This window comes from Medicago sativa, chromosome 8 (genome assembly GCF_051527215.1).
Source record: "Medicago sativa cultivar Bolivia chromosome 8, Bolivia_mono, whole genome shotgun sequence".
NCBI classification, from domain to species: Eukaryota; Viridiplantae; Streptophyta; class Magnoliopsida; order Fabales; family Fabaceae; genus Medicago; species Medicago sativa.
In genome coordinates this window covers 7,912,318-7,930,799 of record NC_140756.1, presented here as the reverse complement: position 1 = coordinate 7,930,799, position 18,482 = coordinate 7,912,318, and the positions used below count along the sequence as shown (strand labels likewise).

Genomic DNA, 18,482 nt, shown 5'->3' with positions numbered 1-18,482 from the left:
AATTTATTTTCAGATTTTTAATTTCAAAAAACAATTTTTTAGAATTTTTAAATTATTTTTTAATTTTTTTAATTAAACTGAAGCGCCACGTGGCCAAAGTTGCACGATCAACAATGGCCACGTCAGCGCCAAACTGCCATCTAACGATTTAAATGGGTCTAGGGACTTTTTTAAAAAACAAAATATTCCATTGTCGGTGTCTATCTATGTAGTAACGAAACTTCGATTGAAGACGTGTACGGGTTTAGACATGTGTTATCTGTACGTGTGATTGCATTGGATTATGTCATTTTATTATTATTGTCGTGTATGTTTCCTGTGTCCATATTTCATAAGTGGTTTGTGAAGGAGTCCAAGTCTTATTTCCCATTGTTTAATAAACAGGGAAGACTTTAAACAATACTGAAAATGATATAATGAATAATTGAAGTCATCGTGTTCGACGTGTTGCATTTTTAATAACACTAGATAAACTAAATAATGTGGATTCAAGTGATTAAATAGAGTTCTAAGTTGTTGTATTGTAACACAAGCAAACAAACTTGTTAGTTACTCTTTGTTGCGTTTTTTTTTTTTTTTTTTGTTTTGCATTTTCTTCTTGGTTTTGACTTTAATTCTTGTTCTTTTCTTTAATCGAATCGAAACAATGGGTGGTACTATAGCACCTCGACGGATACACGAAGTTTTCATCAACTTCAGAGGGATAGACACTAGAAGGAAGTTTGTTTCTCATCTCTATGCTGCACTTAAAAATGCTGGAATCAATACATACGTCGACCACCAGCTTGACAAGGGAACCGGGTTGGAGTCAGAACTATTGGAAGCAATAGAAAAGTCACATATATCTATCCTTGTTTTCTCCAAAAACTACACTCAATCTAGATGGTGTCTTAGAGAACTTGAAAGAGTCATGGAATGCCACATATCTCGTGGCCAGTTGGTTGTTCCTGTATTTTATGATGTTGACCCTTCCGTTGTTCGTCATTAGAAGGGTGCTTTTGGAAAAGCTTTGCAATCGACTGCTAAACACAGATACTTAGAAAGGAGTTGGAGGAGTGCACTCACCCAAGCTGCTAATTTGTCTGGTTGGGATGTCACCAATTGCAGGTAAATCAACAACTTTCTACTTTTTTTTTGTTCCTTTATTTATCTTTCCCAAATATATGAATGTTTTTTACGTTGTGCTCTTTCATAATTTATCCTCACTTTTGTGTTTTATAAATGTTACCATCCAAGGAATGAAGGTGAACTAATGCAGCAAATTGTTGAGGACATTTTGAAAATACTAGATGTCACATTGTTGTCTATTACCGAATTTCCAGTTGGATTGGAATCCCGTGTGCAAGAAGTGACTGACTATATTGAAAATCAACTAAAGAGAGTTTGTGTGATAGGAATATGGGGGATGGGCGGATCTGGTAAAACAACCATGGCCAAAGCTATCTACAATCAAATCCATCGCAAATTTGTGGATAGAAGTTTCATTGAAAATGTTAGAGAAGTTTGTGAAAAAGATAACGGAGGAATTATTCATTTACAAGAACAACTACTCTCAGATGTCCTTAAAACGAAAGAGAAGATACGCAGCATTGGGTTAGGGACGTCTAAGATTGTGAAAAAGATTTCGGGGGAAAAGGCACTATTTGTACTTGATGATGTGACCACCTATGAACAGTTAAAGTCGCTGTGTGGAAATCCTAGATTGTTTAGTCAAGGGAGTGTATTAATTGTTACCACTAGACATGTACGCCTACTTTACTTATTCAAGGTTGATTATGTGTGTAATATGAAGGAAATGGATGAAAAGGAGTCCCTTGAGCTTTTCAGTTGGCACAGTTTTAGACAACCTAGTCCAATAGAAGACTTCCGTGAACTCTCAATGAACGTGGTTGCTTATTGTGGAGGACTACCAGTTGCTCTTGAAATCATTGGTTCCTACTTATATGAGAGGACAGAAGAAGAATGGATAAGTGTACTTTCAAAACTAAAGTCGATTCCCAATGACCAAGTGCAAGAGAAACTGAGAATAAGCTATGATGGTTTAAAGGATGATATGGAAAAGGATATATTTCTTGACATATGTTGTTTCTTTATCGGCAAGGACAGAGCCTATGTTACAGAAATACTAAATGGCTGTGGACTTCATGCTGATATTGGAATAGCCATCCTCATATAGCGGAGCGGAGCCTTGTAAAAATTGAAATGAATAACAAATTTGGAATGCATGATTTAATAAGAGATATGGGAAGAGAAATTGTTCGTGAAAGTTCAGCAAAAGCACCTGGGAATCGTAGTCGACTATGGTTGCACCAGGATGTACATGATGTTTTGACCAAAAATTCTGTAAGAACTTTAATCACCCTCCATAATCTTGTCAAGATCGTAAGACTCTTTGTTTCTGAATTGATTTCCTCTACATAATTATTAGCTGAAAATTGTAGATTCATGAATGGAGTGTATTTGTCATTCCTTACCAGTATGCTTAGGCTGCACTGCTGTTCCTTTATTTATCACTTTGCATCTAGAAAATGAAAAGGGTCTCCTCATACTTTTATCTGGTTTTTTCTTCACATGCAGGGAACAGAAACTGTAGAGGGATTGGTTTTGAAGTTGAAAAGAACCAGCAGAGTTTGCTTCAGTGCTAATTCTTTCAAGGAGATGAAGAATCTGAGGCTTCTACAACTTGATTGTGTTGACCTCACTGGAGATTATGGATGTCTGTCTAAAGAATTGAGATGGGTCCATTGGCAAGCATTTGCCTTCAACTATATTCCTGATGACTTTTATCTGGGAAATCTAATTGTTATTGACTTAAAACACAGCAAAATCAAACACCTTTGGAGTGAAAGCCAGGTAGAATGTTAACATTTTCTTCTGAAACTTAATGTTGATGAGAGTGGTAATATTTGCCACAATTCATTTTCCATTTTTCTCAAAACTTTATTTAAACATTTATCTTCATGTAGTTGTTGGGGAAGCTAAAAATTCTCAATCTTAGTCATTCCAAGTACTTGGAAAGCACTCCAGACTTTTCAAAATCACCAAATCTAGAAAAGCTCATCATGAAGGATTGTCCAAACTTGTCTGAGATACACCAGTCCATTGGAGATCTCAATAGTCTTCTTCTGATAAATTTCAAGGACTGTACAAGTCTTTGCCATCTCCCAGAGAAGATATATCAATTGAAATCTTTGAAAACTCTCATCCTTTCTGGTTGTTCAAAGATTGACAAGTTGGAAGAAGGGATAGTGCAGATGGAATCCTTGACAACACTGATCGCAAAAGATACAGCTATAAAAGAAGTGCCCTATTCAATAGTAAGATCGAAAAGCATCGGATATATATCCCTATGTGGATATGAAGGATTATCACATGATATTTTCCCTTCTCTCATTTGGTCTTGGATGTCATCAACAATTAATTTTCAACCCCGTAATTCTAGATTGGGAAACATGGCTTTATCTCTAGCTTACATCAATGCACATGATAATAACTTGGGCTTTCTATCACCAATAGTTACGAACCTTTCACAACTCAGAACTGTTTGGGTACAATGCCAATCAAGGAATGCACTAATTTCTCATTTACGAAGAATTCTTGATAATCGACATGATGTAAATTTTGCCACATCGAAAACATCACATGCATTACAAATGTCGAATTTTTCCTTGAGATCACTTTTGAATTTTGATTAGAATGGGAAATTGCCATATGGTCATTGATACTCTTAGCAAGAGCATATCACAGGTTCCTTCTGTATCCCCTTGGCTTTTCGACCCTTTGTTATATGATTATTATATAATATGTGAAAACTAAATTGCCACTTGTAGCATTTTACACATCAATGTTTTACTTCTCAATAAATTTATCTGGTCAATAATTTAGATCAGGTGTCACCTTGTAAAACACTTATTCTTTACAGCTAGTGGATTTGAGACTCTTAATTTATGTTGTTCCTACTTCCTATACTCTCAATATTAGTTGGAATCAAGAACCTTGCGCTGAATGTTACTATACCAGTACAAAACACCAGTGTGTTATATTTGTGTAGTAATTTGTTATGTAGTGTGTTTGTGCATCTATCTTCTTGATGTCTCTTCTCTTATATGATTTGAACTTAATTTCTCACTCATGCAACTATTTTAGTTTTACGTCAAATGATAACTAATGAAGTATATGTAACTCGAATAGCACAATTACATAATTAACGAAGCATATGCTTGTGATACAGGTATTAACAACTAATGATTCAAGAGATTTTTTCCTTCTGGGTGGCAATTATCCTTTTTGGCTAACCTATACTGGTGAAGGTCCTTCAGCACTATTTCACGTTCCTAAGAATATTGATTGTTACATGAAAGGAATAATCTTACGTGTTGTTTATTCATCAACATATGAAAACTTGGGAGTTGAAAGTCTTGCTAGTGTTTTGATCATTAATTATACAAAGTGCACCATTCAGATATACAAGCGAGACACAGTAACGTCCTTTAATGATGAAGATTGGAAGAATGTAACATCAAATCTAGGACCCGGTGACGAAGTGAAGATATTTGTAGCTTTTGGACAGGGATATGGATCAATTGTTTTGGAGACGGCTGTTTATCTAATATATGGCCAGTCAATTACTATGGAAGTTGAGTCATCAGCTAACATTGAAACGGAGGCATCAGCCGAAGGGAACTTGCATCTGCCACCTGAAGTGAAAATGGAACCATCAGCCGAAGCGAACATGCAGTTATCACCTGAAGTGAAAATGGATCCACCACCAAAGTCGAATAGAAGTATCTTTACAAGATTTGCAAAAAGAATGTGTGAACGTTTATGCTTGAACCAGCATAGAGATAGAAGTTTAAACAATTTTTGATTGAACATGCCTTTATCATAAATGAATTCCCTTGATTCATATTTCTCAATATTTTTATGGAGGGAGGATGGGTAGCCCTGTGTTTTATATGCATAAAAAGGGGAACTAGTGTGCTTGTTATTTGTTTCAATTAATGAGATTATAAAGCCATATTGAAATATCTACTTGAGCACGTTAATTTCGGATCCTTTTTGTTTCTTTTACATATCATTGTTGGCATTCATCCTTTGATCATAAGATTAAGTACATGCAATGTCAGCCAAAAAAATGGGGACCAACACATTAGCAACGAAAAGAATGAGAAGGTAAACAATGTACCATAAAAAGTTGCAAACAATGTGTAATAGATATTTCAAACATTATTTCAATATTTGCAGTCCCAACAAATGGGTTATTTAATATAAAGTTGTACAAGCTCATAATTTTTTAAGGATATTTAGTTAAAGTTATATACAGTGGGATCTACTGATTCTACTGGAGAAATGTTTAATAAAATAGAAACACAATCATCCCAAACTTTCTTACTTCTTTGCCAAAATGAAATTTTGTTGTGCTTGTAATCTTCCAGTGACAAAATATATCTTGTCAAGTCTTCATGGCAGCGTTCTCCCACCTCATTAATAAGGTTATAACAACATTCAGTACCAGTTGTTTGATTACCAGAAAAAACAGTATGGAAAATCTCATCACCACATAATGGATATAACTTTGACGCACAATTGTTCAAATACTTTTCATACGACGATGACAATGGTCTCGGTGCATAATTAATCGTAGAAGGAGAACCATTTGATTCTTCAACATTGGTTGAAATCCCAGTTTTTACTAACAAAACTAGACAAGTCATTACTATTGGTAATAGACTAGACCGGACAAATGTATCCATGGTTCAATTTTTGGAGATGTATGATTAAGGATAACTCAAATGAGTTGTTGATGACTTGTTAGTGATAAAATAAGCTATATATATTGTTTAATAATAATTAATATTTTCATTAATTGGTTTTTGATAACTCTAATAATAGCAAAAATAATCGTAAGGATGTTTGCAAGTTTTTTAAAAACCTCTCCACCATACAATTCTCATGTTAGTATGTAACACTTTTGGTTCATTAAAGATATTTCATTGTAGGAAAAAAGAAGTTATCAGTTTAATATAAGTTATAAGCTGAAACAATGTGATAAAGAAATTGAAATTTTAACTGCAGATGAACTTTTTCATAAAAGAAATTGCAGTTCTATGTTTTTGCATGCATATCAGAAGTTCTTTCCCTCTATCTCAGTCTCTTGTTGTTCATTAAGGCTTTGTTTGCGAATTGGGTTGTGGAACCGAGGAGATGACTTATTTTTCTTTTTTAAATTAAGAACACTATAAAATGAATTTAAAAATGAAATAAATGTGGTTTGAGTATTATATGATCAATCATTATGTTGTTCTTTAAAAAAAATATATCAAATATGTAATTATAAACTTAGCCTTCAAAAAATTTCCCCTTAAAACCCTCCAAAATCCAAATCTCTAACAAAGCCTTAAAAAACATGAAATAACTTTGGTTAAAGTATCTAAAAAAACTTCACTTATAGCCTTCTTTTAGAGCCTTTTCTATCTACAATCACATAGCTTCATCTAAAAAATACGATATTTCAATATTTTGAACTGGTCATAAGTTATTAATTTCACTGTTTTCCTGCAAGCTTGCTCCATGTTTGTTATACTCGTGAAATATAAGTTGAATGATATACCTAACATAAACTGAAAAGGGTCATATACCATAACATAACTAATGACTGAATTTGTTAGAATGAGTGATCATGTGCGTATTTTGAATAAGCAGTACACTGTTATGTTCTTAAATTGCACATATTGAATTCAGAATGACAGTATAATGGAAGAAGCTTATTGATATTGTATATTTGACAAAAATGGCCAAGTTTTTTGGTCATGGAATAGAGTTTGACAACTAATGAATCATATTTTTTTCCAACAATAAAATGATGAATCATGTAATATTAATTTGCTGGGCGACTATTTTATGTGACTCGGCACACTTAATATGAGACATAATACGAGACAGAGAGAATATATTTCAACATATGCCCAAATTTTTTAGTCAAAGCCTAAATATGTGATTCCCTCTCTGTTGATGATGTTCACACAGTTATCCAGATTATTTTTATCGACATGGTTGCATGAAATTTGTGATACAACAAAAGCTGTAGAAATATTCCACACTAAGCATTTCTGAAAATGATTTCGGGAATTTCAATACAATAAATACTCGATGTTGAATCATGCACTTCAAATTACAACATTGCGTATTCATTGCATTGGAATTCCTCAAATCATTTTCATCCATGCTAGGCATTGGAATGCATAAAGCTCTTTCGTGCTAGGCATTGGAATGCATAAAGCTCTTTCGTTTTTGAGAAATGCCTTTATTTTTATGGGTTAATTATGTTTCTAGTCCCTATAAAATAGCGACCTTGTAAGTTTAGTCCCTACTTAATTTTAATAGCATTTTTAGTCTCTATAAAAAAAAATTTACTTATAATTTTAGTCTCTATAAAAAAAAATTTACTTATAATTTTAGTCCCCCTGCTAAAACAAAGTTTGATTAATTATTCTTAAACTCTTAAATTTTTGAACGATTTTTTTGAGACAAGATTAGAACACTATGAAAGGTTCGTTTACTAAAATTTAGAATTTTTCGACATGAAATGAATTAAATATTAATTTTTTAAAACGACAAAAGTTAAAGATAAAAAGTAATAAAATATGGATGTAGAAATCAAATTTTGCAATAATTTTTTGCGGACGAACTTTTAGTAATGTTCTAAACATGTACGCAAAAAATTGTTCAAAAATTTAAGAGTTTAAGCATAAATTAAACAAATTTGAATTGAGTAGGGACTAATACTCGGTGCGAGAAAAACAAAATTAGGGACTAAAAATGCTATTAAAATTAAGTAGGGACTAAACTTACAAGGTCGCTATTTTATAGGGACTAGAAACATAATTAACCCTATTTTTATTATTTATTTCAACATAACCTCTACAAAAACGATTGAATAATACCATAGAGTTATATCTGAGCATCCTTGCTGCTTGCGAAATTGCTATAATGAAATACAGCATGAAATTGAAATGAAATGCCAGACGAAGTATAGTTTCTACGAAATGTTTGTAGTTTGAAGAAGGATCAAAAAACACAATCCATTTTCATTTTAGGAAAATTTTCACATGTAAATAATAATGTGTGCTCGTATGTGTCTGCATCTAATATCCTAGAAGATAGGGTTCGGTAATTTGCATGAAGTGTATCTCTTTAGTTTCTAGACAATTATCACACATTTGTGGGAAATAGGAACCGGCGAGTGTCTTGTCAAAAAAAATAAAAGGAACCGGCGTGTGTACTGTGTTCTCTAATCATGTCTCAAGCAAAAGTATAATAGCCCCCATTTGTTGCAGATAGGAGAATACAAGCAAGACAATAATCAGTGTTCTTTCATCACAAGTTCATAACCTACCACACACAGTCTCATGCACCACATACCACCTCTATCAAATCCTCCTCGATAAAAATCACAGTAAGGTAGCTATATTACCAACATGAGTTCTGCAATAACTACAAAACACATTGTTTGCTGTCAAGTGGTATGTTATACAGTACCACTTACAGTACATCACAGAACTAACCATGATTTACAAGAACTGGAAGAAACTCTTATTCAAATTTCTTAATCAGTGATAAGTCATTTAACATCTTCTCAATTGCTTCATCATCCTGAGCACGTCCTCTTGTCTGCATGTTAAAAAATGACACATAACAAAAAAGATGTATTAGTTGTTACACAAATTTAGTGTGTGAACTGCAACTTGCTCAGCAGCTTCACACAACTCAATAGAAGCCTATGTTATCTCATCAGTAAAAGCATAAAACTTAAAGTTAGACCACAACCAGCATGTGAGACAGGAAATCAATAAGCATAGCACTTGACCATGTTTAACAGTACTATAATTTTAAAACCACGATCCACAAGGGTGCAAGAATACTTCAAATGTCAATCACCCTATCAATTATTATAAGGTTACAACCATATAGAGGCAAGTTTAGTTTACAATTGGATAACACACATACACCCAGAAAATGAAGTTTTTTCATTAATTTTATCTGTCAGAAAAAACATTTTGAACCATGATGAATCTGGAATATATTCCGGTGAGGGCAAATGGTAAAAGAACAATGTAACAGAATGCTCACGGAGAGAATACATGAAAACATATTAATAAAAAAGTGAGATGCCATTAAGGAGAAGAAAAATAAATAGTAACCCAATAATATCCTCCAGCTTTTACTTATGAGTTCTCCAATTTTGGGAATTTTTGTAAATTTAATTGCCACAATAACTTGTAGATATTTCTGATTTTGCTCATTATCAAAACAGAATTTTACACCAAAAACAAGTTATTCCCTGCTAGATAGTATTGACCACATCAATCAAACAATACTACCGTCCTACCAACTCAATAAAATTTTAATAGAAATTTATTCAAAGAGATAAATTTATAGAACATCATATTTGATTCAATTCATGCCTTTATTTCCCTCCCCTTCATTTTAACAAGCATGAAAGGGAGAATGAAAATCATTTAAAATTGACTTTACATCACCACTCCTTCCCAAAAACAAATCCTTCTCCTCCCCGCCCAACAGGAAAAGTTTACAAAAAGAAGGAGAAGCAAATTATTTATACCTTGATAGATGGAACCATAGCAATAGCTTCCTCCACAGTTTCCGGGCAAAGATTGCCTAGGACACACAGCTGCAATAAATTCATTGGAACAGTTTTTTTTGGTAGTGAATTCATTGGAACAGTTAATTGTATTGTGTGAAATTATAACTCCTTTCTTTATCCTGAAAATAAAATGTGAAAACTTGCTTCCTAAACCGAATTTGTGAAGGGAATAGTCAGATTACCTCAAATTCAGCCAACTGATATCTAGCCAAAATTCTTAAGCCAGTTAAGATCACAATCTGATACAGGGCATTGCATATTCAAATTTCTTATTAAATGATAGAAAGAGATATTACGTAGGGGTCCGTTTGGTTCAACGAAGGGGAGAGTTTTTAATTAAAAGCATGTTTGGTTTAAGATGAGGGGAGGAATTTTTAAATGGTTTAGAAGTGTTTTTAGTCACCTCACATCCAAATCCCCCCAATTTGAGGGGAAGCAAAAAGTAGTCTAGGAGGGATTTTGATTCCCTCCCATCCCCCTCTCTTAAAAATTGAACCAAACATAAATGATTTAAAATATCCCCTCCCCTTCAGCCACTCTCAACCAAATGAACCCTAAAAGGAAACACAGGATCCAGAAAGACAAGAGAAAAATCAATCAAGAAATAAAAGAAAACGAGATTATTCATTATTATGAAAGAAATGAGATGGACCCCAACACAATTTTCATTTAAGTAAATATATGAATCATGAGAAATAGAAAATGGGTTCATCGGCTCAGTTTTGGAGGATACTCTCGAACTTGTCTAACAGCATCAGGATTTTTGTAGCGGCTGAAACGCTTCACATACTGCAATGACTTTTCAAATACCCTGAAAAAATAGAAGGAAAAACACATTACTCTAAGGTGCTAACTACAACATTACTCCGCTTCTATATCAACATCATTATCAAATTCATCATTGAAAATATGTCAATTGGGTTTGGCAAGTTCAAGGAAATGTTATTTAATTTAGGTATTATTACAGCAGCAGACATCAAAGCATAACTCTCTTCTTCCAGCAATAGTATCAAAATAAAAGATCTTTGAGTCATTAAGTATAACAAATGCATGTCATATTCCCGGAATAAAAAGTAATTTTGCTACGGGTGTAAAAATGGTATGCATGAACTTTGTGTCAGAACAACACATGAACTTTGATACAGGATTTGAACTCACTGAGAAACTTGATTCATGGCATCATCAGACGACTGCTGAAGCTGCTCATATTTGTGCTCCAGAATTAATGAAACTTCACAGTTCATCAAGCACTTTGCTTTCAAAAACTCTGGAAGAAAAAAGAAAAAACTACTTCTTTAGTGCAAAAACAAAAAGTCAAACAATTATATCAAACTAAAAACATGTTTAATCAATCCAACATGACAAAACACAGCATTGGGTGTCAATCAAATAACCAATCAGATTTTGAATGGTGTAATAAAAGAGCTATCTAAATGGAGTAGAATATAAGTCTAGGTAGTATTCAACTAGGACAAACATAAAGAATAAGGCCCTTGGATTGGCTTATTTGAGCTTATCTACTGACATAAGCACTTGTGAGAAGAAGTTATGAAAACAGCTTATGACATGTTCATAAGCTATTTTCAGCTTATTTTTATAAGCTCTCTAGGATAGCTGATGTATAAAACAGTTTTCTGCTTATACAAAAACAGGTTTACTTTATTTTATCTTTTGTTACGGAAATAGATTATAATAAGCGCTTATATATGACAAGTACTTAATATATAAGCTGGAAATTAATCGGTTTAAGTGGCAGTAAAATTTACAATTTAGTGGGAACAACGTAATAGAACATATTCACTTGGGGTCTGTTTGGTAAGGCATGATTTTAACCTTATAGCTGATCTAAAAGAAACCCTAAACGAAAAATTAGGATGTGTGAAGGTAAAAATTTCGAATTAGGGATTTCAAAATTTACTAATGATGCAACACTGCGAAATTCAAGCCAAACAGAACGCAAGGAAAGAAGCGAATCGATAATTAAGTGAAGAATTAATGGAGAAAAACGAGAATGAGAATTTACCATCTCCGATTTTGAGTTCAGCGGCGTTTTCTTCCTCTTCTCCAGACATGATTCACTCCTTCTTCTGCTGAATTCAGTAATTTTGAAGATTTGAAAAAAATTAGTAGAAATCAAATTACAAAGACAATGATCAATGATGTGATTGGGAAGAAGAAGAACAAAAGGTGTAACGTACTAACCGGAATCAAAACGGTGAGAGAAGTTGAGGGTTTTTGTGACGTTCACCTGGGAAGAAAGGAACACTTGTTTTGGATTTTTGACAACGTGAAACGCAGCGTTTATAAAGCTACCACTTTATTTCTGTAAAAAAAATGAATTTTTTTGTCTGCCCTATAATGAAAAAAAAATTCTAAATATGCCCTACATGAAAAAGAAAGTTCAAAACTACCCTACTTTTTCACTTTCTCTTTATTCCCCGCAAAACGAGGTTTGGGGGTGTCCTTCCCAAAGAATTTCATTTTGGGGGAAGACTGCTTTTTTGTCTTATTATGTTCTTCCCAAAAACGAGGTTTGGGGGTGTCCTTCCCAACAATTTCATTTGGGGGGGGGGGGGGGGGGGAAGACCATTTTTTTGTCTTATTATGTTCTTCCCCCATAATAAGACAAAAAATGGTCTTCCCCCCAAAATGAAATTGTTTGGAAGGACACCCCACAAACCTGTTTTGCGGTGGAATAAAGAGAAAGAGAAAAAGTATGGTAGTTTTGGACTTTCTTTTTCATGTAGGGCGATTTAGAATTTTTTTTTCATTATAGGGCAAACAAAAAAAATTCGTAAAAAAATATATATATATTTTTTTTTGACAAAAACAAACATTTGTTTATTGTAAATTCTTTCATGACCCTAAATAAGTTTTGGCAATATCCTATCTTGAGCTCAAAATTCATTCATAATTAAAATTCATTTAAAAAATACTAATTAAATTCAAAATCTTTGATTATAAATAATTAACAACCAATTAAGAAAAATAGAAACAAATTATTATCAAGATTATTTACAAAATGATATTAAACACGATGTTCGAATATAAGTGATAGAATTTTTGTGTATTTTCTCTTTTCATTTTTTCTCTCTTTTATATAGCTTTGAAGAGTTTTATAAGTGTATTAAATAATTGGATTTAACAAATATCATATTATTGCATTTATATTTTTAAAAAGTTGTAAAAGTATCATGTTATTATAGGAAAAAGGTTTTAATGTCCTTGTGAGCTTAACTCGGTTGATATGGACAATGCATAAAATATGCAAGGTACGGGGTTCGAACTCAAACCCACCACAAAAAAAAAGGAAAACGGTTTTAAATGCATTTTTTACCCCTTAATTTTTAAAAAATTGTAAAAATAAAATATATTATTATATCTTTGAAGAGTTTTAAATTAATTGAGATAGATCTTATATGATAAAATGTGTTGTGTTATATTTACGTATAGTATATTGTGTAATATAAACTCCATCTAATCTAAAAGAAGGCTCTACTATTTATACTCCCTCCGATCCTTTATACAAGAAACAAAAGACATAAAACATCAAGACCAAGGAAATACATTGAAAATAGTCATCTTTATTTAATACACTTCTACGTTTAAAAAAATTCCATGAATACCACTAAATTAATTACTCTTTATTCCACCAACTTACTTACTTTTAATTTTCTCCCTCATAATAAATAAGGGCACAAATGAAATTTAGTTTCAAACATACTTGAAACTTGGTCAATCTTCTTATAAAAAGGACCAAAAAATGTTCACTTTTGTTTCTAATAAAAAGGACCGAAGGGAGTACTATATTTTGATAATATTTTTGTTCTCCATTTTTATGATATTTTTTTCAAAGGTCCATTTTTATGATTATAAAACTTAAATTTTACCAAATAAAACTTAACTTAAATTTTACTAAAAATAGTAATAGTAATATTTGGGCTATTTTTTAAAAGTTCATATCAAACATCATATTAAAAAAAATTAGGATATTTGACAAAAAAAATTTTTTACAGAAATTCATTAGACAATTTATTTTAACTGGATATTGACCGAAATTGCGAGGCGTACAAGTCAATACTCATCATATTTTCCAAAACTCGTTGTTACCTTTCTTCATCGGTACTCTCCGTTTCTTCTTCTTCTCTATTTCCAATTTTCTACAATTCACATTCAATACATTCACATTATAAACATCAATTCATTCATTCACATAATAATCTATAGATATAAACATTAGATATAGTGAAATGAGGCCAAACGCTTCGGCGATGAGACAAGCCGAGCTTTTGCGAAACGACGGTAACAATTACTTCAAGAAAAACCGTTTTAATGCCGCCATCGATGCTTACACTGAGGTTTCATTCAAATTTTCCATTTTTACTTACCCTTTTCTTTTCAATTGCAAGAATTAAAACTTTGTTTCGTTTCTGACATGGGTTTTTTGTTTTGTAGGCAATTACGCTTTGCCCTAATGTTCCTGTTTATTTCACCAATCGTGCTTTGTGTCATCTCAAACGAAAGTATGTATTTTTATGAAATTTGTGAATTTTTTGGGTGTTTTTGATTGTTTAGGGTTTTTAATTTGATTTGAAATTTGGGTTGTGGGTTTTTTAGGGTTTTGATTTCTGCATGTATGCAATTGAAATTGTGGTTGGAATATTGAGATTTTGGAGGTTTTATTGATTACAATTGTGTCCACAATGTGTTTGGTTTATTTGTAGTGAATGGGAGAGGGTTGAGGAAGATTCTAGAAGAGCAATTCAGCTGGACAGTCATTCTGTTAAGGTTATAATGATTGATCTGTTTGTTATTTTGTAATTCCTCCTTTTGTCTCGCACCTGGTTGATTTAATGGCTATCGGTTACAGATATTGATTTTGCTTTTGAATGAATTTGTTTGCACATTTAGTTGTATAAGCAATGCTATATATCACAAACCCTTTATTCGTGAAAATGCACGCGCGATGCACATTTTGGGTTTAAAACAATCCACGTGACTTTACATTCGGATTAGGCGTAAAACAGATTGGGTATTGGTGCTAAATAGCCTATCATAAATATTGCTCTCGTAACTTTTCGTGATGTTTAGCATTTTCTTAAATTTATTTATGCGTGGGGATACAAATTCCTTGATGTTAATGATTCTTGAAACATTAAGTAGTTCTCTTGGAAAAGATCATTTGGCCACAATTTTAAGAATTCTGAGCATTGCAGATCTCTGAGGAGTTGGATTCGTGTTACACAAATCCTTGCAACTCAATTATCAAATAACTACTCAACCTATTTCCATGTTTTCTTTACTTAAAATTTAGTTGGTTCCTGGGCTGTGTTAAAGGGGGTTTTCTAAATTTTAGATTGTTTTATGATTTTGATGAGCTATGTAAGATGCATATGTTTGCTATAAACCTCTCAGATGATGTACAGGTGTCCAAACAATCTCGGTGGAAACCTCGACTTAATATTATTATCTTTTTTAACTTTGTTATTGTATTAATATTATTGACTCATTGATGCTAAGTTTTGTGTCTAAACCAAACACAACTTTGTGGGATCTAGTACATTAACTACCAAGATATGTATGTATGTCTTGTTTTGAGTTAGTTTTGGAAGGTGTTTCAATATCAAAATATGAACTTTAATACATTGATATATCAATTGTTTGTTGAAGTGACTTCCAGAGTTTGGTGAAACCACTGGCTGTGTGAATATTTTTCTCATTACATCTTATATTTGATTATTTTGTAAAATGTTTGCATCTTTGTGCTTTGTTTTGATTATCTTGTTTCCAACTGAATCTTCTTTTGCACATATTTCAGGCACACTATATGTTGGGTCTTGCATTGCTACAGAAACAAGAACATACGAAAGGAATCCGAGAATTGCAAAAGGTTTGTTGTCATCAAACACCCTTGTTGTGTGTTTCATGGACATCAATTAATTTTGTTATATCTGTTGCAATAAATTATTTAGTGCTTCTTAGTTTGATTACATCTTTACTTGTTTAAGTGTTAAATGGTTAAAAAAACTATTTCCCTTTTCTGTTTGTGACCTTCAGTATTTTACAACTTTGTGCAATTGATAAATGTTGCAGGACAACTAGAAAGACAATATTAAAATATAACATAATCATGTCTCCACATTTTATGCTTCCTTCCCCTGGGATTGGATGTGGTTTATTATTCTGCAATTTACACTGTTTCTGATCTAGGACAGTCATACATGATATATTAAAACTGTCATTGGGTTTGACGGAGATAAGTGACAAGTTAAAACACCATCATAAATTAAATTGTGAAGAATATATATGTACATTGTAAGGTTCATAATGTGCACCGTAAGTCATGACTCAAATAATGAAATACTATTTATAGGTAGAAACAGCAAAACAAATGACTAATTTACCTGTTGCATCATTTGCTACATGTAAATTAATTCTACAATATTAGCAAAATTATAGGATATTGGTAAGGAATGAAGAAAAGATAGAAAGGGACATCCCAGTAATATCGGATTGATATGGTGTGGTGAATGGAGATGTTATACATAATACCAACTGAGGAAGTCCTATTTTGTAATTCTAAATAGGTGAAGTACTAGTGTATTATTACCAGTACAAGCCCTAGCCCAATAATTCATACACGCCCCTAATCCCCTTTATTCTTCCACACGAAATGAAATTTCAAACCAATTTTAAGCCAAAAGCTTTGCCTTAGGGTGTGTGGACGCTTTTCCATCTCTTTATCTCTCTAATTCAGTCTTGTTATGTTGATATTTGATGAACAAAAGCTAAGGATGCATCCATGTATATTACGTGAGGGATGGTTTGGAACTCGTTTTTAGTTAATTCCCAATATTGCTTGCTTTTGGGTTCTGTTCACTCTGCATTTGCTTTCTTTTTCATTTTTATTTCTCAATTTTATATTTTTTCACTTCATTTAAAATTTTGCTGCGAAGTAAGAAACAGTTTGAGAATTTTGGCTTGCTATTGAGCTGTCAACAGGACATGGCTCTTCCATTATTTAAATTTTAATGTCACGTCTGATTGAATACAACATTCCTGCTGATTTTCAGTGTGGTGCATTTTTATGAGATAATAACAATGCCTTACCCTCATTTTTCAAATGAATAATGATTCTTTTGTTTTTGTCATGATTAAGGCTTTGGATCTTGGGAGAGGGGCCAATCCAAAGGGCTATATGGTTGAAGAAATATGGCAAGAGTTTGCAAAGGCAAAATACAAGGAGTGGGAACGTTCATCGTCCCAACGATCATGGGAATTGCAGAACTTGAAGTATGTTTTTTCTGATTGTCAGATCTATTATCTGAGCATCTCAACTATTTTTATGTTGGCTTAGTGAATATTTTGTGTTATAATGTAAAGTATTATTATCGCAATATGTATTTGTGTCTCAGAGAAGCTTGTAAGTCTGCTCTAAAGGAAAAACATTTTCTTGGCTCTGAAATGGAAGGATTTGTAGATGATGCTACTACTTCCCATTTGAAACAGTTGGAGGCTGTAGAAAGAGTCTTCAATAAAGCTGCAGATGAGGACATACCAACTGAGGTCTGTATGTGTCTTGTTTTTTTAGATTATAGATTCGAGAAATAAGTAAGGTTATTTATTAATCACCCAAATCGGCTTGTTGAATTTACAGGTCCCTGATCATCTATGCTGTAGAATAACTCTTGATATTTTTCATGATCCTGTCATTACTCCTAGTGGACATACATATGAGAGAGCAGTGATTCTTGACCATCTTCAGAAGGTAATGTGATTTTCATGTTTTATATTCTGGATCACATGTTTTTCGATATCCATCGAGGCAGAGTGCACTCATTTAACTACTCCTTTCTTAGGTTGGTGAATTTGATCCTATCACGAGGGAACCACTTGATCCATCACAACTAGTATCAAACTTGGCCATTAGGGAAGCAGTCCATGAATATTTGGACAAACATGGGTGGGCTTACAAGATAGATTAACAGAATATTAAGCTGGAAATTAGCAGTTTGTGAGAGGTTTGTTTGTTCACATAATGCAGCAGAATGCTGATGATGTGTTGTGCAAGATTGGTCAATTCATCTGCTAATTGTGTCTGTCCTTAATGTTGTGACTTTAAACATATGAAGTGTACATATGGTTTTGACTGATATTATGTAAATAGTCTACTCGAATTTGTGTACACATTTAAGTGCCTGGTGAAACTTAACATTTCATATGCTTAGAAATGACTATCAAACTAGTTTATTTGACCAATTTGCTGTGGTTCCTTCCTAAAAGAATTGTGGAAGAGAGGGATGAAGATCCTACCTCTATCTCTCATCTTATCTCCTTTATCTCACATTTTTATTGCAAGTTACGATTATATCTCTGCCATATAAGTAGATGATTCAAATTGAGGAAAGAGGTGGTAAATAGCTTAATCGGCAGGGTTAACTCAATGCCAAAGCCACCAAGGCAAGAGCTTTATGCTTAAGTGTCTATTTGGTTTTGCTGCGAAAAAAATTAGTTTTGAATGAATTGATTCTGTAAAATTGATTTATGTTCAAGTAAATTATGTAAGAGTGACTTGAACAATAATATCAAGTCTAAATATGACCAAAATTACAGTCAAGAACTGCACATTTGCTGTCTCATAAGTTGTCTACAAAACTCATTCGAATAACAAAACTCTTTTGAATTCATTAATAAACGGGAATCAAGACCTATTGTATGTGCCACATGTTTTTCAGTGCTATATAACAAATTGTCCATTGAAGCAAGAACAGAAACATCATAGGTGTAATGACATTATGTTTTTCGGGAGCAATTGCTA

The 18,482-nt window shown here is 32.8% G+C and overlaps 2 protein-coding genes and 1 pseudogene across 4 annotated transcripts; 2 read left to right on the top strand and 1 right to left on the bottom strand.

The window, feature by feature from the left end:
* Nucleotides 1-562: 562 nt before the first annotated feature.
* On the top strand, nucleotides 563-4,965 carry LOC146896630 (disease resistance protein RUN1-like; annotated as a pseudogene). The gene is made up of 5 exons (XR_015023300.1): nucleotides 563-1,107; nucleotides 1,237-2,343; nucleotides 2,578-2,853; nucleotides 2,967-3,747; nucleotides 4,232-4,965. The product of XR_015023300.1 is annotated as a disease resistance protein RUN1-like (transcript).
* A 3,380-nt stretch (nucleotides 4,966-8,345) lies between these two features.
* Nucleotides 8,346-11,937, bottom strand: NRPB4 (RNA polymerase II, Rpb4, core protein). 2 transcript variants are annotated; one of them, XM_085731596.1, is made up of 7 exons: nucleotides 11,867-11,937; nucleotides 11,688-11,754; nucleotides 10,823-10,931; nucleotides 10,398-10,475; nucleotides 9,847-9,880; nucleotides 9,623-9,691; nucleotides 8,346-8,670 (listed from the first exon to the last, which is right to left on the bottom strand). In XM_085731596.1, exons 2-7 carry the CDS (start codon nucleotides 11,734-11,736, stop codon nucleotides 8,593-8,595), a joined length of 417 nt encoding a protein of 138 aa, XP_085587722.1. In that variant the 5' UTR covers nucleotides 11,737-11,754; nucleotides 11,867-11,937; the 3' UTR covers nucleotides 8,346-8,592. The 2 variants fall into 2 exon arrangements, with proteins under 2 accessions (XP_085587722.1, XP_085587723.1); XM_085731597.1 differs by having other exon boundaries at nucleotides 11,688-11,751.
* A 1,829-nt stretch (nucleotides 11,938-13,766) lies between these two features.
* On the top strand, nucleotides 13,767-17,923 carry CHIP (carboxyl terminus of HSC70-interacting protein). The gene is made up of 8 exons (XM_085732691.1): nucleotides 13,767-14,022; nucleotides 14,120-14,187; nucleotides 14,389-14,452; nucleotides 15,483-15,554; nucleotides 16,824-16,957; nucleotides 17,080-17,230; nucleotides 17,322-17,432; nucleotides 17,524-17,923. Exons 1-8 carry the CDS (start codon nucleotides 13,915-13,917, stop codon nucleotides 17,647-17,649), a joined length of 834 nt encoding a protein of 277 aa, XP_085588817.1. The 5' UTR covers nucleotides 13,767-13,914; the 3' UTR covers nucleotides 17,650-17,923.
* The last annotated feature ends 559 nt before the right edge of the window (nucleotides 17,924-18,482 follow it).